General features: G+C 41.7%; 1 protein-coding gene across 2 annotated transcripts in view; it reads left to right on the forward strand.

Moving 5' to 3' along the window:
- The window catches only part of mei4 (meiosis-specific, MEI4 homolog (S. cerevisiae)), a 68,748-nt gene extending 42,224 nt beyond the window's left edge, over window positions 1-26,524 (forward strand). For both annotated transcript variants that reach the window (XM_028605279.1, XM_028605278.1), the window contains one exon: window positions 25,198-26,524. In XM_028605279.1, coding sequence (XP_028461080.1) covers window positions 25,198-25,443 — 246 coding nt within the window. In that variant the 3' untranslated portion in view covers window positions 25,444-26,524. The remainder of the gene's footprint in view (window positions 1-25,197) is intronic.
- Window positions 26,525-26,726: the final 202 nt, after the last annotated feature.

Raw genomic sequence — 26,726 nt, forward strand, 5'->3', positions numbered from 1 at the left:
TGCACCAGGTTAGAGGGAACCTTATACAATTGTCTTTTATATCCAATCAAATCGATACCCAGCCCTATTCAACTTTCTGTTGTTCCCCCTCAGTCTCTCTGACTGGAACGGCAAATCAATAGAGCAAAAGTTACATAATTACTGGAGAAATATCGCCATTCATTACGTGAACTCTACTGAAAATAGGTTTCAAGATTAGTAATGCTGTGCACGCCAAATTCGTACCCTACCTATCTTATGTCACTGAAAAATAGAAACATCAGACAGTTTCTGCCTCTCTTTAGGTGGCAGGATTGAAAAATGAATCATCCTCAGCATTTGTTGTGTTCTGGTTTCAGAATGGGGAAGACGGTTGGAGAGCAATTAGATACAAAGTTTTTGTCTGTTTGGGTTTATCGTTGTGTTTTGATCTGGGTTTGTTCCTCTTTTCTTCTTTTCCAACATCCTGTTAATAGGGAACACAAGTTGTATTGATTTGTATCGCCTCCCTTGTACAAGATGATTGTTTATTTCTGCAGACACAACCTCAGGCAATGGGAATGTATTCTTTCTTTCTCTTTACTGGGCCTTTAATGGGGGAAAAATGCATTATTTAATGCCAGTTAGATGTGCCCCACATAAACGCAAGCTATAGCATTCTTAGACAACTTGAGTAATGGCTACCAGCACTTCACAGTTATAGTCAAAATAACTTTGGCATTTTAGGTTGAGCTACTATTTCACTGGCCTACAAATCTGCTACGAGCTAACTTCTATCATCCCGAGCACCGTGTAGAGCAAAGATCTTCAACAGGGGGTCCGGTACCCCTAGGGGGGTCCTCAGAGTCAATGCAGGGGGCCGCCAAATTATTATTAATTTTTTTAATTTTTTTTGAAAATTAGAAAAGTTTCCTGGCCTATAGGTAAGATAGTCACTAAGGTAGCCATCCACAGATACAGTTCATCCTAAGGATTCACTGTGCCACATGTGTTATGTATGAAGGCTTTAGGCGGACCTACTTTAGGGGTGGCAGTAGCTCAGTCCGTAGGGACTTGGGTTGGGAACCGGAGGGTCGCTGGTGCATGAATACCTTCTGAGAATGTGAGTGTGTATTTCAGGCCTGTGTCCTGTTGAATTCTAACTGAATTTTCCCCACTGGGTATGAATAAAAAGTATATTTTTGCTGCTCTCTGCTCCGTCTCTCTTTCAGTTAAGGGGTCCTTAGCTTAAAAAACACTGAAGACCTTTGGTGTAGAGACATGTACACACTCTGTATTTATTAAGTTTGCAGAGCTGCTTAACTTAAAGGTCCCATGGCATGAAAATTTCACTTTATGAGGTTTTTTAACATTAATATGAGTTCCCCCAGCCTGCCTATGGTCCCCCAGTGGCTAGAAATGGTGATAGGTGTAAACCGAGCCCTGGGTATCCTGCTCTGCCTTTGAGAAAAGGAAAGCTCAGATGAGCCGTTTTGGAATCTGCTTGTTATGAGGTCATAACAAGCAAGGTTACCTCCCCTTTCTTTGCTTTGCCCACCCAGAGAATTTGGCCAACCCATGAGAGAGAGACATCATGGCTTTCAAACGAGAAAAGTGGGAGTTGGTCAAGGCCACACCCCCACCCTCCACCTTGCCCCCCCCACTCTCCTCCTCAATAGCTACAGACACAGAAATGACACATCCTAAGGAAAGCTCATTGTGGGACTGGCTCTAGTGGCTGTTGTTCTGCACCAAAGCTGAATTTCAGGAAAGAGACTTCAGATACAGTATTAGGGGACCACTAAGGTCTATATAAAAGAGACTTCAGATACAGTATTAGGGGACCACTAAGGTCTATATAAAAGAGACTTCAGATACAGTATTAGGGGACCACTAAGGTCTATATAAAAGAGACTTCAGATACAGTATTAGGGGACAACTAAGGTCTATATAAAAGAGACTTCAGATACAGTATTAGGGGACCACTAAGGTCTATATAAAAGAGACTTCAGATACAGTATTAGGGGACCACTAAGGTCTATATAAAAGAGACTTCAGATAAAGTATTAGGGGACCACTAAGGTCTATATAAAAGAGACTTCAGATAAAGTATTAGGGGACCACTAAGGTCTATATAAAAGAGACTTCAGATACAGTAGGGGCCACTAAGGTCTATATAAAAGCCTCCATAAAAGCCTCCAAAGAGCACCATGTCATGGGACCTTTAAGCAGTCATCGCTGGAGAAAATGTAAAAATGAATCCAGCCACTGTTTAGAGCAGTCTGCATCACTGCCAAGTACATTTAAAGAGCAGGAATTTGGCCCAGAAGAAAATACAGTTTCGTACTAGAATCCAAACTATGAGAAACTGTCTACTAGTTTATTTCCCAAATCCACTGATTGGATTAACTTTCACAACTTCAAATACACAGCATGTTAGCAAAGGAGAACTCAAATATTTTCGGCTTTTTTTTTTTTGGTGATCCGTGTTGTTTAAGGGGCGGCTGTTGCTTAGGTGGTAAGACACTGAACCCCGAATTGCTCCCGATGCTGCGCCATCGGTGTGTGGATGTTTATCTGATGATCAGGTGGCAACTAGTATAGCAGCCTCGGCCACAGTGAATGAATGTGTGCGAACGGTGAAGGGTTCCTGTACTATGTAAAAGTACAGTGAGTAGTTGTTAAGACTTTATAAAGCACTATATAAATAATCTATTTACATTTAAAAGAAATCTGTTCAATAAGAGCAAGACAGCATGAGCCACGCTACTTACAAAACATTCCTGCATCCCGTACATATAATTTAACAACGCTGAGCAAATGGGGCCGAGGAACAACTGCATATACTCTCATCTCCTTCATCTAAAATGTTTGTCTGATGCTGTCATATGTCAACACTTTGACTAGCGTTAGCTTGGAGAGCTAATTCACCTGTTGGGCCACAAACTAAAGAAAATGACACCACCCAATCTAAAGAAAATGACACCACCCAAACTAGCAGTCAGCCCGACCGGCGGTGACTAGGGGTGGGAGATATTGACAAAAATGAATATCTCTATATATTTTTTTCAATATCTCGATATCGATATTCAGACGATATTTTTGAAATCCTTCTAGAAGTTAAAAGAAACCCTGTTTGGAGGCTATTTCAGTGGTTCTCTTGGGAAAATGTACAAGCAAGATGAAATCATAACAATAAACAAAGGGCTCTGTTCTGTATACATGGCCAGTGTGTTCTTCCCTCTAATAACACAATCTACATGCTAGGAGAAAGCTGGAGGGGAACAGACTTTAAGGACACCTTGTTAAAGTCCCCTGTATCCCGTATCCAGGTGATCGCGCTGCAGTTTGTTCACTATGGTTAGCAGTGAACCAAACTTTTGCTAACGTTAGCATCGGGGGCTATGTAGACGGCAGTGTGTGGTTTTCATAGTAAATAAATTGGTCAGTATACAGTGGGGGAAATAAGTATTTGACCCCTTGCTGATTTTGCAGGTTTGCCCACTTACAAAGAATGCAAAAATCTACAATTTTAATCATATGTACATTCTAACAGTGAAAGACAGAATCGCAAAGAAATTCCAGAAAATCACATCATATGAATTTATTAAAATTGATAACCATCTGATGAGGAAAAACAAGTATTTGACCCCCTGGACAAACAGCATGTTAATATTTTGTAGAAAAAGCCATTATTGGCCAGCACAGATGTCAAATGGTTTTTATAGTTGGTGACAAGGTTTGTGCACATTTCGGCAGGGATGTTGGCCCACTCCTCCCTGCAGACAGCCTCCAAATCATTCAGGTTCCGAGGTTGTCGCCTGGCAACTCGAATTTTAAGCTCCCTCCAAAGATTTTCAATCGGATTCAGGTCTGGAGACTGGCTAGGCCACTCCAGAACCTTGATGTGCTTCTTCTTCAGCCACTCTTTTGTTGCTTTGGCGGTGTGCTTAGGGTCGTTGTCGTGCTGAAACACCCATCCTCGACCCATCTTCAGCTCTCTCACTGAGGGAAGGAGATGTCAGTCCAGAATTCCACGATACATGGCCCCGTCCATCCTCCCCTCAATACGATGGAGTTGTCCCGCCCCTTGGCTGAAAAAGCACCCCAAAGCGTGATGTTGCCACCACCATGCTTGACGGTGGGGATGGTGTTCTTTGGGTTGTACTCGGTGTTCTTTGCCCTCCAAACACGACGAGTTGAGTTGAGGCCAAAAAGTTCTATTTTGGTCTCATCTGACCACATCACCTTCTTCCAGGCCTCTTCTGAGTCGTCCAGGTGGTGAATGGCGAACTTCATGCGGGCCTGTACATGTTTCTTCTTGAGCAGGGGACCTTGCGTGCGCTGCAGGATTTCAATCCATGACGGGCGTAGTGTGTTACCAACCGTTTCTTTTTGTAACTGTGGTCCCAGCTGCCTTCAGTTGATTCATCAGTTCCCCCCTTGTGGTTTTGGGATGATTCCTCACGTTCGCATGATCAGGGACACCCCACGAGGCAAGATCTTGTGTGGAGGCCCAGACCGAGGGAGGTTGGCGTTGGTGTGGTGCTTCTTCCATTTCCTGATAACTGCACCGACAGTTGATCTTTTCTCTCCAAGTTGCTTTCCGATTCTCTTGTAGCCCATCCCAGCCTTGTGCAGATCAACAATCTTGTCCCTGATGTCCGTAGAGAAAGCTCTTTGGTCTTGCCCATGGTGGTGATGTTGGATGCTGGTTGTTTGGGTGTTGACAGGTGTCTTTTATACAGGTAACGAGGTGAGGCAGGTGTATTTGATGTAGATAATTGGTTCGGATTGGGGCTGTGTCTTAAAGAAAGACTAACTGGCTTGTAGGAGCCAGAATACTTGCTGTTTGTCCAGGGGGTCAAATACTTGTTTTTCCTCATCAGATGGTTATCAATTTTAATAAATTCATATGATGTGATTTTCTGGAATTTTCTTTGGGATTCTGTCTTTCACTGTTAGAATGTACATATGATTACAATTGTAGATTTTTGCATTCTTTGTAAGTGGGCAAACCTGCAAAATCAGCAAGGGGTCAAATACTTATTTCTCCCACTGTATTACCAATAGGGTTCCAGGTCAGGTGAGCCGTGCTGGGCAACGATCCTGCAGTTGGTACTCCATTTGTGTGCACAAAAATGCAGTCCTCCGCCTCTGGTCGGGCCGGAGTTATTTTCTCATCCTGCCGTTAGATAGCTAGCTTGGCGTGCTAGCGCCGACAACAACCTGGAGGGCTCCGTCAGGCTATATCCTCCGGGATGTTATGAGCCGCCTGGAAGGCTCTCGTAACGGCTGTGTTGTATCGTGGTCCTGTATTGATTAGTTCAGTGTGTTGTATCGTGGTCCTGTATTGATTAGTTCAGTGTGTTGTATCGTGGTCCTGTATTGATTAGTTCAGTGTGTCGTATCGTGGTCCTGTATTGATTAGTTCAGTGTGTCGTATCGTGGTCCTGTATTGATTAGTTCAGTGTGTTGTATCGTGGTCCTGTATTGATTAGTTCAGTGTGTTGTATCGTGGTCCTGTATTGATTAGTTCAGTGTGTTGTATCGTGGTCCTGTATTGATTAGTTCAGTGTGTTGTATCGTGGTCCTGTATTGATAAGTTCAGTGTGTTGTATCGTGGTCCTGTATTGATTAGTTCAGTGTGTCGTATCGTGGTCCTGTATTGATAAGTTCAGTGTGTTGTATCGTGGTCCTGTATTGATTAGTTCAGTGTGTTGTATCGTGGTCCTGTATTGATTAGTTCAGTGTGTCGTATCGTGGTCCTGTATTGATTAGTTCAGTGTGTCGTATCGTGGTCCTGTATTGATTAGTTCAGTGTGGCTGTACGTACTGTACCGACAGGAGAGCCGCTGCACAATCACGCGCTGCCATCTTTGTAGACATGAGTGAACGTCATAACGCGCAGGGTAAGAGCTAGTAGCAGCTTACTCTCGTGCGGGACGATCGTGATTTTGTACAAAAAATACAGTCAAACAAACCCCTACAGTATTAAAATCGCAACATATAATTGTTTAGAAGGTTATAGTGTACGTTGTTTTCTTTTTAACTTCCTTCAGCTCTTTTCATGTGTGGGGGGTCGGATTGTACAAATTATGAAATATTCGATATCCCAATTTTGCATATCGTTCAGTCAACAATTTGGATATTATCGTCTAAACGATATATCGCCCACCTCTAGCGGTGACGTGTTGCTGCTCCTAACGCTAGATTTGGTTTATCAAAGACGCTAGCTAAGCAACGCGGGATAGAAAGTAAGCCCAGCAGAGACCACAGATTGTTCGGACCTCCATATTTAAATATATAGCCTATCTTTAAACATTACGTAAAGTTACGGACGAAAATTACAGAAATAAACAGTTTCCGCAATTCAAATCGACGATTTGTCTAACCAAAAGTGATTTTTGTGTTAGCCCGATGTCACAGTGATTCAGTTTATAATCTAGAGATGGTCTGATACCAAAGTTCAGAACTGTATCTGGAAGTCAATCCAGCAACTTGTTATCTAATTGATTGGAAGAGAATGAGGCATTTGAGTGACCTTAAATGGGGATGTTGGTTGCTGGGATGTCCAATGAGAAGTGTGGGGGTTTATTTTGTGGCTATGGGTAAAAGGACCTAATGCTGAAGGAAGGGCAGTCATTTTCTGCCAAAAAATACTCAGGGTCTTTCGATTGAATAAAGATCTTATTATTGCACCGTCCGGTCTCCCCTGAAGATTCTTTAATTCGACAAATCTGCCTAAGAAAATCCACAACGGTACAGAAAAAGGTTCTCGGTTTCTTTACATGGTAAGTAATGAGTAACGGCTACAGTCGACTTTGCAAAAACGTGTTGACGTGTAGAAATGAGCAGCTTTGAAACCTCCCAGTGTTGATGTTTGTAGAGTCACGGACACTTTCCTCCCTGATCAAAGAGCTTGTTAGCTCGGTGGGGTGACCCGCTGTCGCTGAGGTGAGCACGGCTCGATCAGATTTAGGGAAAATGGCCGAGGAATGGATGGACAATTAGTCGAGGATCAAAGCCGTCCTCCAGCCCTCCGAGTGCACCTCTCTCATTAGCCGTCTAACCAGGAAGGTAAATGAGATCGGTGGATCAAAGTCGCTTTATGAAACGTCAAAATCACATGCTTATAGTCCTGCAGAAATGCACACACCGAAGACATACAAATCAGGTTCTTAAAGGGGCGCTATGCAGTTTTGGCTATTTCTTCGCTGTTTTCTTCACTTTTCGCTCGCAGGTTTCTCTCTAGAGCTCCCCCTACAGCTTCGGAATAGATATTTGGCAGCTCCTATGTTTACTTGTGTCTGACTCCTCGCTCGGTCAGTCTGCCATTTCCTCTTCCTCTGTTCCTCCGACAATGCTTTCCTATCTTTCTGCTTCTTTGGCCGGCAGCTCGCCGGATGGATGGCTAACAGAAACAAAGTACTTTCCCCCAGGAGAGCCAGGATTTCCTAAACCCAACCTTTATTGTTTTCCTAAGCGTGTGACATTGGTCACCGTTGGATTTTTGTAATTTTTTTGTGTTACTAAAGCAGTTCCCAGTGTTCTTTTACTAAACCCAACCTTTTTTCCTTTTCTTTTTACACGCGTGATGTTCTTGCGATAGCACGGCACGTTCTCGGCGACGTGGTGTGTGTGTTTACATCCTCTGTATACAGCGCAGACATACACACGGATAGCTCAAAATGCGTACAGATAACACAGCAAAAAAAAGACAGAAAGTGCCGTGTATGTTTAACGCAAAGTCATGATGTCGAACAGTTGAAAACTGGGGTCACATTGCTTCAAAATGCTGCACACAATTTCTTGATAACTTGACTGATAATCTCCTATTGTCACATATTGTTTTCTGTTTTTTAAATAACTAGTAACCGACTGTAGTGCTACCCCTCTAATATAGAAATCAAATCAAATTTCTAGGAGTTATTATAGATGATAAAATTACTTGGAACTCTCATATTAAATACTTAATCACTAAAATATCAAGAAGCACTGCAGTAATTGCAAAAGTAAAGCATATTTTAAACATCAAAGCTCTGCATACTTTATAGTGTTCTCTAATCTTGCCCTATTTACATTATTGTTCTGTGGTATGGGGTAGTACTTATAAAAGCACATTAAAACCAATAGTAATGGTGCAAAAAAGAGCTATCCGACTAATTCATAAAGTTGGGTTTTTGGACCATACAAACTCATTATTTTTAAAATCTAAGATCATGAAGTTTTATGACATTGTTGAGTTCCAATCGATACAGATGCTATATAAAGCAAGGCACAAATTGTTACCAAGCCAAATACAAGGAGGGTTCCAAGAACGTACTGGTGGTTATGAATTACGTGATGATTTAAACTTTAGGACGCAGAAACATAGTACAACTTTGAAAAGTTTTAGCCTTACAGTCAATGGGGTGCATTTCTGGAATAAGTTGGAGATGGAGATGAAACGATGTCCAAATATCAACCTTTTTAAATATAGACTTAAACAAAAGATTTTTGAAAAGTATAAAGAAGAAGAAATGATTTGCCATTAGGAGTATTTTTACCATGATCGGATATTGGACCTTTTTTAAATATAGACACAAACAAATGATTTTTGAAAAGTATAAAGAAGAAGAAATGGTTTGCTATTAGGAGTATTTCTACTATGATCAGATATTGGAAGTGTATATAATCCATTTTTGTTTTGTTTTGTATTTTTTTTGATTGTTATATTGTTTGTCTGATGTTGTTTCGTTGTGTTGTTTTCCACTATGTTTTTTTTGTATTATTGTGAAATGAGAAATTTTATTGTATTATTTTTGTGTGTGAGGGGGGGCGCTTATAAGCTCTTTTGCTTCTGCCCACTCCCTTTGAGCTGAATGGTTACTGCTCAAATAAACAAATAAACTAAAATCCAATTAGAATCCTTCTTTATGGTGTGCGTTTGCATACCCAGCACTTGCTAGTCTGTTTTTCTTTTTCTTTCTTTCTGCCGCAACGAGAGTCAGACGCATGTTGGATGACTAAAGATTAGCATACAAGTTGATTGACTTTGTCTTAAATAGTCATAGCAAGATTCTCTTTATGAACCCCATGGTTTCGTTTATATGGGCAGGGAGAACCAAGGGTAACTAGGTGAGAGAAGAGAGGAAAAGAACGACGCGTTGTCGGTCAACGGTATAGCTTTTTTGTCAGCTTTTGGCATTTCTGCTCTATGCCGTCTCTCTAAGTGGTAAAACACTGTAAATAAATAGTGTGGTTTGGTCTTTGGGGGAACTATGCTGTCATATCAGTTGTCTCCAGATGTGACAGAAGTGACCTCCTCTCTGTGACTGTCGCTGCTTCGTGAGACCATTTAACAAAAAGGAAAATAACCATCCACCCCAGTGGACCTCTTGGGTTGCTGATGCCGAGATAAACTTTCAGAAAACAAAAAGAAGCATCACTTTTTCCCTACCGTATGTTTGTGTGTTCTTCCTCCTCCTCGGGCAGTCTAGATGTCAAGATATGAGTGCAGAGAACGCCGACTTGGATGAGATTGGATCGATTTTCTGTCAGTTTAATCAGTGGATTGCCAGCAAACTGCCTTGAAAGAGACGGTCAGGGGAAAAAATAACACTGCAAGAGGACGCTTGTACAAGACAGAGGCTGGGGAAGAAAAAAAAGAGGAAAAATCAATTCCTGGGAGCTGTTGTCTGCTCTGGACTAACAGGAGGGGATGGTGGTGTGTGGTCGTTTTGTAAGTGAGCCTGAAGCACACTGTGCTCCTACTCACTTCAGTGGAGGGCCTCCAGGTATCATTTGGTACGCTGCACTTTAAAGGAGAGTCGCATCACAAGAGGTAACTTTACTTAACCAAAAGCAAGGACAAATACTATTAAACGAATGGCTATGTATAAAGTAGTCTCGCTTTGTCTAGTCCACATGGGATGGAAGAAAAATGTGCTCTGGTTTATTGGCATTTCTTTAATCGAATCACTTGAGTAAAGCCCCCCCCTCCTCCTCCATGCGGCTGCTAGTAGCCAAGGAGGACACGGAGGATTAAAACAACATGGACTCTTCAGAAGAGGTCATTATCTTCACTCGAGTTTCTGCGTGCGAAAGTTGCCGGATGCCACAATCTTCTGAACATAGCCATACTGAGAAATCCAGAGAGAGTTGTGTGGAGCTGATAGTCTATTTAGCTTTGTAGCAACTCATTTGGCAACGGCTTGAATGTAACGGACGTTCATTAATATCGAAAAGTTGCGCACTAAAACTTTAACATCAAACTGGACTTTGCAGTTCTGTTGGACAGACCGAAGAGTGAAGTTGCATTCTGGGTCAACGCAGGCTGAACTTCTGTGCATTCAGATGGCAACACTGTGCCTCTCTCTGACGGAGTATTGCTGTGGAGAGGAGGCTGAAGCTTCTCACTCACGCTGTGGGCTCTCTTTTCCACTCTGCTGACAAATCAATCTCTGTTCTTGATCAGAAAATGACTGCCCTACACACTCCCAGGCCGAGCACAGCTTCATTATGTACTCTTTGTCAGCTTCTCCCTCACTCTTTCCACTTGCACTGCCTCACTCTGTTTATCTCTGTCGCCCTCTCTCCCTTTTTTTAAATCCATCTCTTACCCGTCAAAGTTTTTCTTTCTCTGCCTTTTGCATTTTCTATGGAGCTCTGTTCTTTCCCTTCTATTTACCTAGATGCATCTCCTTTTCTCTATATTTTCCACCCTTGTATTATTTCGGAAAGCATCTGATACTGCCTAAAATGCTGTTGTTGGTGTCGGAAAGTACGCAAGTCTATGCACCTATCTGATACCGCGTAATTTAGCCCCGAAAAAAAGGAGAAAACGGCCATCACGTTAGCTCTCTGCTAGCTCTTTAGCAGACAAGACCGGAAATCAATTTTATCCCACTCTAAAAAACTGTAGCCTACACAGCAAGTTGCGCTAGCTTCTGTATTTAGGGTGGTGAAAAAGAATTGGTTTCCGGTTTGGTCTGCTAATGAGCTTTAAAATTGATTGATCGGTATCGGGAAGGAAACAATGTTTTCAGAACATCTCAAGTGGGTTCAACAGGGTAAAAATATCAAATATATGAACACCACCTGGGAAAAAAAAGTTTGAAGTAACTTCATCAGAGTTACAAACAGTTAGTCGCAGAAGGTTGAGAGCTAATTAGCAGCTTTAATTAGGCGTTAAAAGAGTTCTAGCAATCAGCCCTTTGATATGTCACTTTTCAAAGCACCACGAAGCTACTCCTAGAGCGTGAGAGATCAAATAATTTGTTCTCAAACTGCAGGAGTGTCAGTCCCTCAAAAAGGTGTCCAAGAAGTTTTTATTGTTTGCAAAATCATGACAAAAACTGTAGTTTGTGTGTGTGTAAAGGGTGTTAGATGGGTGTTTTCTTTCTCACTGGTTTGAAGTCGGTTGGGCTCAGTTGGAGAGATTTGCGTGCATCTTTGCGTGATTTTCTTTTTATACATAGTCTTGAGCAGTGATGAAAGGAGCCTGACAGAGAAATACTTTAATTGCCATGACTGCTTTACTGGAATTGTTGTGAATCAGACAAACAAGGAACTTATGACATTTGTGGACAGAGTTGGTGCATTAATGGGCAACAGTTCTGATAATCTATTCATTGTTTAGGTCAGTTATCAAGCAAAAATTTTAACTATTCAGCAGTTCAAGGCTCTTAAATGTAAGGATTTGCTGCTATTTCTTGTCTTGACATCACAGTAAACTAGGGCTGTGCTCGATTGAAGAAATTCTTATTAGACTAACACTCATTCAATTGTATCGAATAATTGATTAGTTGATTTAATTGACAGATCTGTAAATCTGAGTTTCTCAAAGAGTCATGCAAAAGCACCACTTTAATCCGCTGTTTACCAGAGATGTGCTCGTACGTTTTTTGGAAATAAGTCATTCAGCATGAAAAAAGCATCAAACATGACTAATCGACTAAAGAAATCTAAGTTGACTAAGACCAAAACAACCGATTAGTCTCCTAATCGACTAAGAGGGAGCAGCCCTGCAGTAAACTAAATAACTTTGGGTTTTGGACTGTTGGTCAGACATCATTGGTCCTTTGTCTTTCTTTGTGTTGGCATTTTAAACTCCGGTGGATTTCTGAGGACTGTTAACTGCTCCTCAGATCAATGCAGGGTAAATCCAGACTAAAACTACTTTTGAACATACACATGTTCCACCAAATCAAGTTCCTTCCCGAGACTATTTAGCAGCGGCTCAGCACGGAGCTTAGCGCCGCCCATGACGATTGTGATTGGTTTAAAGAAATGCCAAGATGCCAGAGCACCTTTTTCTCCCATCCCAGAATGTTGTGTGGAGTAGCCAGACCCTCCTCCACAGAGCTGTGGAGGAAAGTCTGGAAAAGTGAGACTATGTCGGACAAAACAACATATTTCAAGTAGGGCTGCCACCTCTTAGTCAATTAGTCGACTAATCGGCCGTTTTGGTCTTATTTGACTAAGATTTCTTTAGTCGATTAGTTATTTTTTATGCTTATTCATGCTTAATTACTTATTTCCAAGAAACTCATGAGCATATTTATACATGGGTTTCTCTGCAACGTCATCACTGCTTGCGCACGCAACCGGGGGGCAGAAAGAAGAAAGAAAGAAAGAAGTGTTTTGTGTAGCTAGCTAGCTAGCTAGTAGAGGCATAGCATAAGTCAAAATGCCAAGGAGTTGTTGCGTAGTTAATTGTACAAACAGAGCCAGTGATGGGTGACTGATGTTTAACATACCTAGGGGGAAGCATGCTTTTGCCAAAAACCGGCGGAGGTTATGGCTTCAAGCCATAAGAGGGGCAGATTGGGGTCATATGCAAGCTGGCTCGCATTGGCTCCCATTGTATCAATCAGAAAAGTTGCAGCTTGTGGTTGTTCAGCTCAGTGATATCTACCTGTCAGGGCTGTGGTACTCGAGTCCGGACCATAGACAATTAAAGGTCCGGACTCGAGACAAGTTTAGACAGCTAGCTAAAGCTACGCCAATGTTTTGCTAACGTTAGCGCAACAGTGTTAGCCTAGCCTACTAGGTAAATATTACGACTGCCTTCGGAGTTTACTATATCGATATAGTGAACTCCGAAGGCAGTCGTCTGCGTCCACGTTGCCAACATAAGACCTGTGGCGTTAGTGCTCATTTTGTACATAACTTTATTGAATGAAATATTAAGTTTCGCTCCTCTGAGATGGGTGGGTTTTTGTTACGTTACATACAAAGCTCACTGGCTATAGTTAGCCTACATTAGCTAACGTTGCCGAGACAGTGGCAGTAGAGCTTCGGTGAGCTAACCAAGACAGTGTTATGGCCCTCTCGCCCACAATCAACCTCTGCTGCGAAAAACAATCAACCTGCAGTGATGTTTTGAAACTAACATATCGTACCTTTTCCCAGAAATCCTGGCCATTATTTTAAGGCATAAACCAACCATAAGGGTACACTCAGGAGTAACTCTGCTGCTAACACGGGCTATTACATTAGCCTAAAATGATAATTATAGCCATACATATATATCACAGTAACACTGCAAAATTAAAGACCGACAAACAGATCCAACTAAAATCATGTTTTATTGAGTCAGCAGTTATATACAAACAATAAGGAAAGCTTAAAGGAATACGCCACCGGAATGCATGTCGAAATTCTAGCAGCGATGTTTCCCCATTGGAATGAATGGCAAACAGAGCTATAGCTAGCTTCTCATAACGAGAGCTCTCCAGCTCACAACAAATGATTAAATTGTAATCGGTCAAAAACGTTAGCTTTGTAAGACCATAGAGTATGTGTTGTATAAATACCATGACGAAATTCAAAGTGTAAATATATGCAATGTATGTCGAAAGTCTAGCCGTGATGTTTCCCCATTGGAATGAATGGCAAACAGAGCTATAGCTAGCTTCTCATAACGAGAGCTCTCCAGCTCCCAAAAAATGATTAAATTGTAATCGGTCAAAAACGTTAGCTTTGTAAGACCATAGAGTATGTGTTATATAAATGACATGACGAAATGAAGGGACTAAGACAATGTGCACTGAGACAAAAATGCGTTTGCATTATCGGACCAACTCACCAATCTGTCTTTCTGCCCCTGGTATGCGCCTGTAATGTTTGTAAACAGGAAACCCGTCTATGGTAAACACAAGATTTAAAATGGTGCTTTTGCAGGATTAATTGTGGAGAAACTCAGATTTACAGATGGTTAATTAACTACATTTATATTGTGCTTTTCTAGTCTTAACCACCTCTCAAAGCGCACAGCTCTGTCAATTAAATCAACTAATCTATTAGTCGACAAAATCATATAAGTGTTAGTTGACTAAGAATTTCTATGGTCGAGGACTGACCTAATTTCAAGACATCACAGTGTGCACTTTTCTAAAGAAAATAATCATAGAATAATCAAATGAAAATAATCCTTAGTTGCAGCCCTGTTTTTGTTGTTGTTTTTTACCTTAAAGTTAAAACCTTTGTCACGAAGTGAACCCCTCGTATGCCCCTCCTAATGTGTCTTCATTCTTGTATTTTCTCCCCTTGGAGAAACCTTCAGCCTCACTTCTCAGCCTGACACTCCCTCCAGAACAGTAACGAGCTGCAGGTCTAATCAAACGGACGATTAAATCCCATTCAGGGTGCTGCTTTATAAACTCAAGGCAGCTGATGTTATCTGGGTCATGGTGCTTCAGGCTCCCTTGCTGCATACATATCCAGGAGTTGTCTCCACACCACAGTCCAGCTCCTTATACACCTCCACTGCAAAAAGGCTTTTTACATTTCTAAAACCAGGGGTTAATTACAGGGGCAGGTGTGGATGGTTTGGTTCTTTTAAACATCCCTACAAGGAGCCCCCAAACTTTGTCCATCTGCTTATTATTTCTACACCGTCTCCATGCTGATTCATTTCTCATTTCTTCCTTCAAACCAAAGTAACTAGAGTTTGAGTAATGACTATGTAGAGCAGGGGTGTCAAACTCAACTTCACTGAGGCCCACATGGGAAAATCAGAATCACATCAAGGGCCACACATACATTCATTAACATGCTTTTATTTAAGAGAAAAGTCAAATATCTTTGACTGTATTATTTCATGTCTTATAAAGTCTTCTGACTTCTCAACATAAAGCCCTGAAAAAGTGGGCAAAAAAGTTCCTTAGCCATCACAGACAAAAGTGCCAAAAAAGGTCGAACAAAGCGACAAAAACATTGAAATAAACGTGGCAAAAATGTCGAAAAAAGCATGAATGTCTGAACCAAATTTCATGGCAACCCGTCCAATTGTTGTTGAGATGTTACACACAAAAAAAAAAATTATGTGAACGTCATGGTGGTGCCAGAGGAAAACTGGGAGGATTACCAGAATCAGTATGATTCATCCTCTGGGAACCGATAATCGAATCCAAATTGAATCCTCAGAACCGCAGCTGTGATCAAGCTGCGCCATTCAAACACAGAACTTTATCTCTGGGAAGCTAATTAACACCTTTTGATGATGCGTGCCTCTGTGTTAGAGGTGCAACCCCCTGCAGATAGTCAAAACTATCTACAACATCCCTGTGACAAGCTTCAAAGCCATAACTCATCTTCATGCCATTCACCTAGAAAGCCTATTAAAAAATAACCCTTCCCTCTACCTCAGCCTCATCCGAACCCCCGCGTCCAACCTTTGGCTAAGGTCACTCAGCAGAAGTTCATTTTGACTTTGCAGTTTGGCCTGGAAGTGAAAAGCTGTCCGGTAACTGTTGTGGAGAGCGATGGTAGTTTATCAGGATTATTAAAAGGCTGCAGCAAATCCTGTCAGTGTCAGCCTGCAGCCGGTGGATCCCAGAGGAGCTCTAACGAGCCAACCGACAGCTCAATCAGTCTGTCCGGCTGTTTTCACCCTCTCACTTAGAAAGCGACTCTGGTTACATGCAGATGGGCCCTCCGTCACTTCATCTAATGTTCTTATCGCCAAATGTTTCTGTCCTTTTTCATTGAGTTCCATTTGTCTTCTGTTCTGTTGTTCTTTGGCTACAGCCACTATAGGAATTTAAACATTGGTAGCCATTGGAGAATTATTGGCACTGCAAGTTATTGGAAGTTATACACTACAACCACTGTACATATTGAAACTCAAGACTCACATAGTAAGTCATAGATATAGTTTATGGCAGGGTATTTGAATCGTAATACTTTTTATTACTAACAGAAATGTCTCTGTTGCTGAAAATAAAAGAAATAAAAACTGTCAGGTTCCAAAAGCTAATATTGCTGTCAAATTCTCCAGTCTTGCCTATTTTACACTTTTATTTCAATTTGATTCAGTTTAGTAACCGTTTTCATCAACAGTGGTTCAGTTAAAAAGTATACATAGCTGAGCACTCAATAAATCTGATAGATAGGACAAAATAAATATAAAATACTCAATTATATGGAGATTTACAGTACTTTGTGCTTGTAGAATAAGTCATTGGATAATGAATGGCAAGGTCGGGCAATTTCATCACTTTGCTCCAGGCTGAAATATCTCAAAACTTTTGGATGGATTGCCAAAATTGTATCCGGCACCAGCAGCAGGTCAAAAGTTTTACTTAAATATATGAACATATATTAAATTAAATTGCACAAAAGAATACAGCCATGGTTCTAAATAAAGATGATGGACATGGTGAACATTATACCGGCTAAACATCAGCATGTTAGCATTGTTTTTATGATGCATTTTAACACTCACCAGCTCAAGTACTGCCTCACAGAGACATTAGCGTGGCTGTAGACTCTTCCACCACCTCAACTGGCTGTCTGTGGATTACTGTAGTCGACTAGCCTATATCCACAACGTTCCACTTCCGGGATTGCTACGGTGCCGCCGGAAATTCTGGCGGATGTCCTTATTTTGGGCCGGATGTCTGTTACCTTCTTCTTCCTTTGTGTTGGCGTTCTAACCTCCGGTGGATTTGTGATGACTATGTTAACTGCTCCTCAGATCTCTGCAGGGTAAATCCAGACAGCTAGCTAGACTATCTGTCCAATCTGACTTTTCTGTTGCACGACTAAAACTACTTTTGAAGGTACACATGTTCCACCAAAACAAGTTCCTTCCTGAGACTATTTAGCAGAGGCGTTTTTGCTCCGTCCGGGGCTTAGTGCCACCCAAGACGATTGTGATTGGTTTAAAGAAATGCCAAAAAACCAGAACACGTTTTTCTCCCATCCTGGGATTCTGTGTGGACTAGCCAGACCTTCCTCCGCAGCGCTGTGGAGGAAGGTCTGGCAATGCGAGGTTACTGTAGTCCCTTTAATGTGCAAACCTGACGAGCTCGATGGTTTGAACCATCTGAGAAGCCGTCATTGGAAACTGTTTGGAAAAGTTCAGGCACTGAAATACCCGGCAGCTGATTTTGTGAACCATCTGTCTTTTATGTTCGCCATTGTCGTTTTGAACGAGCAGTGGCGGCCGTCACAAGCACTTAAACCACGCCTGTATCTGCCAGCAGCTCCCCACCAGACGCTGATTGGTTCGGTCCGCTGCTGTTCGGACAGAAATGCATTCAATTGAAGCCTGTTGAGATGGATTTTTGTGTGATCCCACGATTCACACGGGCTTATCGCAAGAATCCAGCTGCCTTGCAAGGAAATAATGTTGTGTTTCCAAGAAAAAGTTAAAAACTTAATTTCATTTAGGCAAATTTCTTGGGCAGGATCTTGTGTTTGAATTTAATATTTGAGATTTTGTAGTTGGAATTAAAAGATTTCTTGAAAATCTTGTTTACATTCTCCAAAGTTACTGCACCTATTGAAAGAAATGACATTACAGTGTTGTTTTGGTACTAGTATTGTTCATACCCTGTCAGAGGGTTATTGAATCAATAGTCAGCTGTTATTCCGGCCTCTTTTTAATGCTCAACGTGAGGCAGTCAGACTTCCAAAAGCAGGTTGCATTAGAGGAGGCCAGCAGGTCTGCTGGGTTGTAAGAAGCGACCTTTTCTGCCAACCCCCATCGGGGGACGAGCAGTTGTTCTGTTTGTGTATATTCTTCACTGAAGCTCAGTCACGGCTCCCTGCAGATTTTCAATCCAGTTATCGATTTTTGCAGTCCATCTAGTGCTACTCCATGGCTTTATAAATTGTATAGGCATGTGGGCGTTTGACAGGTTGGAGATGAAAGTAAGACTATCTCGGGCTCCCTCTTACCAACCTAACTGACGTAAACCAACTCCATTTACTGAGTGCGGTTATATATGTTGTTGTCAAATGACACTAATGGTGTAGTGTTGTTTAGAGGGGTCACGATTGGCTGCCAGATGGATCCGGATAAAAGTAAATAAGGGTGGTCGTTTGTGCCGATTTCTGCAGCATTGCACCAGATCAGTAGCCTGGAAATCCAGACCCAAATCCGAAAGATTAAGGGTCTGGCATTGTGTAATGAAAATGCCCCAACTCGAGGGGCGGCACCAAGCATGCATTTGAGAATCTCACTGCACGCAATTGGTTAACACTACGACCAATCACAACAATACACAGGGTGATGTATCCAGAGCCCCATACGCTTAGCTACCAGCGTAGCTAACTGGTAGATTAAACTGTCGTCATGTGTTTAGCTCGCCTCTGGTCCGCCTATATCAGATACACCGATTCGATTGGTGCAGCTCGGCTACAAGGGCATAGTTAATGAGCATCATTACTGAATGCCAGAGTGACTCGCTGAGAAAATTCAAATTGTGCTCTTGCGAGATCTCTGGATTTCCAGGGTACCAGATCAGAAGTATCATTTAAAAAATATAATGCCTGATTACAGTGTTGTCCTGAGGTTTGCGCAAGACTTAGGTGCATGTATTTGACTGGGGATTTAGAGTTCCTCCCTCAAGAAAATGTTACTTTTTCAATATAAAAATGTAATTTCACATCATTCTGGATCATTATTATTTCCATATCTGTGTCTAAAACGTTGGAAAAGTGGCTGGGATAGCTCAGTTGGTAAAGCAGGCGTACATATATAGAGGTTTTCTCTTCTACACAGTGGACGTGGGTTTGACTCCGACCTGCGGCCCTTTGCTGCATGTCATTCCCCCCTCTCTCTCTCTCTCATTTCATGTCGTCATCTGCCCTGTGAAAATAAAGGCCTAAAAATGCCCCAAAAAATAATCTTAAGACGTTGGAAAAGCTAGAGCAGATAATAAATATCACTCAAAAGTAGCTAAGGAAGTCCAATTGGGTCCAACTATAATCATTAGATCTGAAAAAAGTCTTTTAGTTACATCAATTTGGCTTAGGTGCAGCTCAAAGCAGTTTGGGTGCTGCACCTAGAGGCAGGGAAAACCCTGGATTAGATAAGCAGTTTGTTGTCTCAGAGGGAGTCGGACCAAATCAGTTTGATGTGCAGGATAAAACCATTTTTGGCAATTTCTTAGACTGTATAAAGGTGTTGAAAACCTTTTTTTATGACAGCGTATTTCCTGGGGCCAGAAGCACAGTGTTTATTGGCAGTTATGTACCCTGTTCTTTGCCCCCTCATATTTTTTTATCATGCCCTTTATGTTTTTCCAGCTCAGTGTTTTTTTAAATGATGTTCGACCTTGAATAAACAAACTTTTCGTGCATTTATAAATGGCAGGGGCACCTTGCTGCCGTTTTGATACAGTAGTTTTGATAAACTTCTCAACTTTTGGATGTCCTGGTTGGCCATCAGTCTAAAGCCCTATTCGCACGGGATTAGTATCATCTAGGGATCTCGTGTGATTAAGAAATTACCCCCCCACATCTGAGTTTCATGTGGCGTATACACATGGGATAAGCAAAGCCTGCTTATACTTGAATTTACTGACTAGTTGGCTACCCGGAGGCCACAGAGGATGGATAGGGTGAGGCCGCTGCACCGCACTCGGTCGGGGTTCTGTGTCTTCTTGGGCCAGGCCTGGTAGAGGTTATAGAGGTGTGTGTGTGTATATATATATATATATATATATATATATATATATAGAGGCATACCCTATCACTCACGACACGGCAGCACCCACTCAGCATCACCATCAGCCCTCGGACGAAGCCTCAGGTAGCACGTCAACTCGGGGACGGAGGGTCTCAGGTCTGACAGAGGTCCAGACTTGGTTGGCCATGAAAGGTGGCGTCCGCAGCCCCCCATCAACCCATATCCATCTTATTATTATATGTATAATTATATGTGGTGATTATATATGTCGATCACAGGACCTTGATGTTCAGCGAAGTATGGTAGGTCATTTTTGGGGGAATTGTTTCTTGACCAATTACAGACATTGCCGAATCACACAGGATTAAGATCACAGACAACCACCCTAATTATTACAAATGACCAAAGGTCACAAGGTAATACTAATCCCATGCGAATAGGCCTTTAAGACTCCCTCCATGTAACTGAACATTGCTGCTTGAATCCAACTTTAATGTCACTTCCGTTCAAAACATGAAAATCTGCATATTAATTGATGTTAAAGCCTGCAAACAGGATATGCACTGCTTAGCCAGTTAAACCGAAACCATGTTTGAAATAAATCACGACATTCTCTATGTAGGAAATCCTTTAATTTCCACACTTGCAGCTATATTTCATCTTAATATTTTTGTTTGTTCATATTAAATGGATCACCCAGCGATACCGGTAGAGCACAATAAATAATTTGCTGCTTGAATCCAACTTTAATTAGTCATTCCCATCTCTCTCTGTTCCCATGTTTCCTGTCACTCTACACTCCAGGCTTACCAATTAATGATCCCGGCCCGATTTATCAGCCGATATTATCACAGATATATTGTTAACACTTTGTCGGCCGAGTAACCCGTAAGTAACGTAACACAAGTAACAGTAAAAATGCCTGTCAGTGGTGTCATATCCCCTGTCTGCCATAAGTCTCAGTTTTAGACTACGTTTTTACGACACGCTTTAAGATCTTTGTGGTTTTTAACTATATTTTACAACCTGATAAAGGTTTTTAAGTCATCGTTCGTCTTAAGTTCTCAGAGAAACGAGCTGAGCAATCGTTAGCGGCAGCTCGGCTTGCAGTCCCTCCGACCAAACAGCCCAACAGCGTTGGAAAACAGATTTTTAAAGTGAAGCTGCTTTATTTGGTGGTTTGAGTCAGCGGGTCTGTTTGTTTTGGAGAGGAGAAGACCTCCGCGGATAAAAACCTCCTGAACGATGAACACTGAAGGAATCCTAACCCTCGGACGCTGACTGCAGTGAAGACTATAACTCCTGTGATCCAACTGCGTCTTCTGTTTTTTGTTTTGATTGAATGACCCCTGGCGGCAGAAAATTTAATTTGGTCCATTTAAGGAATCTGTAGCAAAAATTAGAGATGGTTTGATACCAGTTTTTCCTTCCCGATACCGATTTCGATACCTTGCGTATCGGCCGATACCGAGTGCTGATTCGATAACCAGTGTGTCATATATTTTATTATGTTTTAACAGGGACAGTATATTACTATCCCTGTATGCATGTGATAAGATTTCTATCGTTGTTTTCTGGCCTGGCTCGAGTTAAACTTTTTGTGAAACATGAGCAAACGCAAACAATGAACGCTGCAGAACTTTATTTTATTCTCCAGTTTGACAGCGAGTCATGATGGAAAAAGAACATCAATAAACTACTTTAAAGTAGATTTTCTACTGGGCTAAATTACGTCTCATCGGATCGGTTCATAAACCCCAGTACTCACCGATACTGACACCAGCGTTATAGGCCGTATCAGAGGCTTTTCCGATACTGGTATCGGAACATCGCGATAAAAAATGTCATAAAATGTCAGAAACTAGTTAAAAATGTACAACCCAAGGTCACATCATCAAATGACTTGTTTTGTCTGTGACTAACGGTCCAAAAACCAAAAGATAATTAATTAGTATAATATAAAATGGAGGAAAGCATGAAAAATCCTCACTGTTTAGACGGTAACGGCAGCAACCGGAGAAATTCTTTCCCCTCTTCCAGTATGTGCTCAGCTTCAGTTGTTCTGTCTGGTTCAAAACATGAAAATCTGCATATTAATTAATGTTTAAGCCTGCAAACAGGATATGCACTGCTTAGCCAGTTAAACCGAAACCATGTTTGAAATAAATCATGACATTCTCAATGTAGGAAATCCTTTAATTCCCACACTTGCAGCTTCATTTCATATCATATTTTTGTCAGTTTGTTCATATTGAATGGATCACCCAGCGCTAGCGGTAGAGCACAATAAATCATTTAAATGTGCGGAGACTCTGTGCATGGACAGAGCTCAGATAATCATCTTTTAAACGATGATTTGCAGAGCCACGTCAGGCTGCCGTCTTCTCACCTCTCAGTCGCTCCGATGAAATATGTCCTTTCCATCTTGTTGACAGTTGCTGCAGCGGGCGGTGTGAATATCTGCGGCGGCTGTGTCAAGCTGCCTGACACCATCTCTTAACACTGTAGCTTCCCAAATGCTTCACCACATATGCACACATACTGTATATACATAAAGTACAGACCTGTATTCACAATTCAAACACACATGTAACACATAATGTGAGCCTATTACACATGCTGAAGATTTGTGTATATCAGTGATGTATGAAAACACGGCAGTAAAAGATGATTTATCATCTATAACTATAATAATAATAATAATAGTATATTCAGTATGTCACTATGGTTTTTAATTTATGAGGTCCTGTTCCTTACAGACGTGCCTTTGAATCAAAGATGAATGACGCACAAGATATTTAATCTTGTGGCAAGCTTATAAATATTAGGCATATCTTTCCAGTGTTACTAAATCATAAAGTGTTGCCCCCGGGGCCCCAGGAAGTGAGCCGGCTTTGAAGCCAATTTGACAAAGCGGCCGAACAGTGGAATTGCATCTTCGGTGTCCGCGTCATCGTGATGCCAAAAATACTTTTTCCCAGAGACTTACATGACGAAAGAGACTATCTGTAAATCAGTGAATACATTTAGTTTAATTTATTATGATGGTTGGATGGTAAGACATAAAGAAAATTGAGTTATGTGTGCTAAGTGCTAAGTGACCCAATTCTGATGGTGGTGTGTGTGTGTGTGTGTGTGTGTGTGTGTGTGTGTGTGTGTGTGTGTGTGTGTGTGTGATTGTTTAACTATATTTGTGGGGTCCAAAAACCAGGAGTCCAGTATACTTGTGTGGTCCCGACAGCTTTGTGGGGCCAAAATGCTGGACCCCACAAGGTTAAAGGGCTGTTTGAGGGTTAAGACTTGGTTTTAGGATTAGGGATAGAATTAGGTTATGGTTAGGGTGAGGGTAAGGGTTAAGGTTAGGCATTTAGTTGTGATGGTTAGGTTAGGGTGAGGGTTAAGGTTAGGGTTTGATGGTTAAGGTTAGGGTAAGGGTTAAGGTTAGGCATTTAGTTGTGATGGTTAAGGTGAGGTTAACGGTTAAGGTTAGGCATTTAGTTGGGATGGTTAAGGTTAGGGTAAGGCTTAAGGTTAGGCATTTAGTTGTGATGGTTAAGGTTAGGGTAAGGCTTAAGGTTAGGCATTTAGTTGTGATGGTTAAGGTTAAGGTAAGGGTTAAGGTTAGGCATTTAGTTGTGATGGTTAAGGTTAGGGTAAGGGTTAAGGTTAGGCATTTAGTTGTGATGGTTAAGGTTAGGGTAAGGCTTAAGGTTAGGCATTTAGTTGTGATGGTTAAGGTTATTGTAAGGGGCTAGGGAATGCATTATGTCAATGATGGGTCCCCACAAAGATAGTGCCACAAATCTGTGTGTGTGTGTGTGCGTGCGTGCGTGCGTGCGTGCGTGCGTGCGTGCGTGTGCACGTGTGTTTTAAGAGGTGTTGTTGTCACATTCTGTCAGCTCTTTGAAACCTTAAGCCATCTGGTGGTTGTTTTTCTCCTTGGCATCTCTCACACACACACACACACACACACACAGACAAAGTTGCACACACGGAAACTTTCACACGCAACAACATCTGCCGCACGCACATTTCCAAAGACACAGTGAGATATAGGCTGGAGGAAATGCAGTAGCTTCTCTTTTGAATAATTCCCATTTGGTTTGGAGTGTTTTTGTGTGTTGTACTACAGACTAACAATCACACTAAATATCTCAGTTTCTAAGTGTTTGCAGCATTTTGCAACATCCTCTATCAGTCCATCGTCCTTCAAGGATTCCTCCGGTCTTGGTTTATTTGTGTAGTGATTCACATTTTCTGCAGTTTTCTCTCGCTTGGATTACATCGATCAGAAACCGATACGCAGACTTCTATAACCCTTGTAGAACGAAACCAACCGACGCCGGCGGTCCGCAGGAGCTTGTTGTTTCCATGATCCTGTTTGAATCGATCTCAAATTTAAAAAAACGAAACCACTAGATCATTCATTCTTTCTGCAGCAGAAAGCTAAGGCTTCTGTTTCCTGCGTCATTACGTTTTACGCCCGAGATGATGTCATCACATTACGTGACGTCCGGTCCAAAACGGGCTAATAACTAAATTCAAAATCCTTTGTTAATCCCACAATGGGGACATTCACACTGTTGCAGCAGCAATGGATAAGAGGAAAAGTAGAAGACACACGTTAACACATAATAATAAATATAATTAAAGAGATCCATCCATCCATCCATCCATCCCTCTTTGTCCACTTATTCGGAGTTGGGTCGCGGGGGCAGCAGCTCCAGCAGGTTACCCCAAACTTCCCTTTCCCGAGCCACATTAACCAGCTTCGACTGGGGGATCCCGAGGCGTTCCCAGGCCAGGTTGGAGATATAATCCCTCCACCTAGTCCTGGGTCTTCCCCGAGGCCTCCTCCCAGCTGGACTGAGATTCTCACCCTATCTATGAGGGAGACGCCAGCCACCCTTCTGAGGAAACCCATTTCGGCCATAATGAAAGAGAGTAAATATTAAATAGTAAAATGTATTTACAGTAATTGCACAGTCACATGTTTTATTGCACATTTTATCAGCCCTGGCGTGTGTGTTTTGTCGATGAGATCTACTGGGAGCAGTAGACCTGGTGTGTGTGTTTTGTCCATGTGGTCCACTGGGAGCAGTAGACCTGGTGTGTGTTGCAACCAAGAACAGAGCTGGCCTTCCTAATCAGCCTGTCCAGCTGTCTATAAATATACATTTAAAAAAAAGTATCCGTTCAGGCACCGGCACCGTTTTAAAAGTATCATTTTAGCACTGAAAAAACAAATTCCAAACGATACCCAACCCCAGTGTTGTGTCTTATTAATGATACTAGCAGACCTAGAGTTGATGTTTCTTCTTGTTTTTTAGGGCCAGGAGAGCTCGGTGCTGAACCAGTTTCCCGTGGACCAGTATCACAACTCGTGCTACCTGTTCTGGATCCTGGAGGAGCTCCTGCAGAAATCGAAGGTACCGTGCACGGTGGAGGTGGGGTCGGATCAGACGGGCTTCATGAAGCACTTGGAACAGCGCGTCTTTCAGTTGTCGGACGAGTTCCCGTTGTTTTTCATCTGCATGTGGAGGTTAGGAGGTCTCTTCACCCCCTCGGACAGATAAGATCCACCCGAGATCAGGGCTCAGGTGGGCTGCATCCAGACGGTTGCTTTCCTCTTCCTCCATATGAACAGTTTGAAACAACAGACTCAACGCTGTTGAAGAAACGGGCACGTTATTCTGTAACAGCTCAGATACTGAGCACTTAAACTTAGTTTACATCATACTTATTATCCACCTAAATTTCATGTGAAGAAAAGAAATGTCAGGCCGGGAAAACTGACACCCTAAAGGTGGATATCAAGGTTTTTTCTCCCTGTGCTTTCTAAGGATTATTGTCGACCTAGAGGTAGTCGTTAAATAACATAACAGAATAATATGTACTTCACGAGGATTTCAACTTTTTTTACAGGCTTTGTGCCACCAAACAAATGTGGGGAACTGTTTGTACTTTGGGCCCATTTGGTTTTAATTTGGTCCAGTGGTGTAAAATGCATGACTGCACAACTGAGTAGGAATAATTATATTTTCTAATAGTTGTGTTCTAATGTATCTGTAATTGAGTAATAATACGAAATGTTTTTTTAATTGCCAACAAAAAGGTTTAAACAAAGTTGTATCCCTTCAATGTGGTAAGGATTTGTTTGACATTGAAGTGCAGTTTTTTTATTTAGTAATAACACCGAAAACAATCACTGCAAGCCACAAGATGACTAATGATTCTCGTTAAGTGTACTAATACTAATCCTCTTTGAATGGCTCTCTGTAATGGATCCGTGCTTACAAAGGCCTCACGTAAAGGACTTATGTGCTTCTCTTGGCATTATTATTCCATATTGATGGTCGAAACTCGGGTGCTGAGTAAACGGTATGTTTCATATTTCCTGCAGGGGTTCAGGCTCTTTAAAATACTGCACAAGTGTCACTGAAATAATCTGGGTCATTTCCAGCCCAAGTGTTACAGAACGTCCCAACTTTACAGAATGATGTGAATTAAAGAGTTCAGATTTCTCAGTCATTTAGAAGATAGTATTTGTACATGTAATTTTATGTGATGCAGTAAAGCATATCCTTCATTTTGAAATTCGTTTTGATATGTTACAAAGTACAAAAGTAGATAATAAATAAAAACTAAACAACACAATAACACAGGGCTGTCAAACTCATTTCGTGCCGTTTTTCCATCACACGGTACCTACTGGACTCGCATCGACTCTACTCGCCTTGCAAAGTCCTCCAGTGGGCCTGGCGAAAGCCAAAACCTGTGACACCTCCCATCTGATTTTTTTTTTTTTTTTTTTTTTAAACAATACCCAACCTATTTATTTATTGTCCAAAATAGGCCT

This window comes from Perca flavescens, chromosome 18 (assembly GCF_004354835.1).
Source record: "Perca flavescens isolate YP-PL-M2 chromosome 18, PFLA_1.0, whole genome shotgun sequence".
Classification (NCBI taxonomy): Eukaryota; Metazoa; Chordata; class Actinopteri; order Perciformes; family Percidae; genus Perca; species Perca flavescens.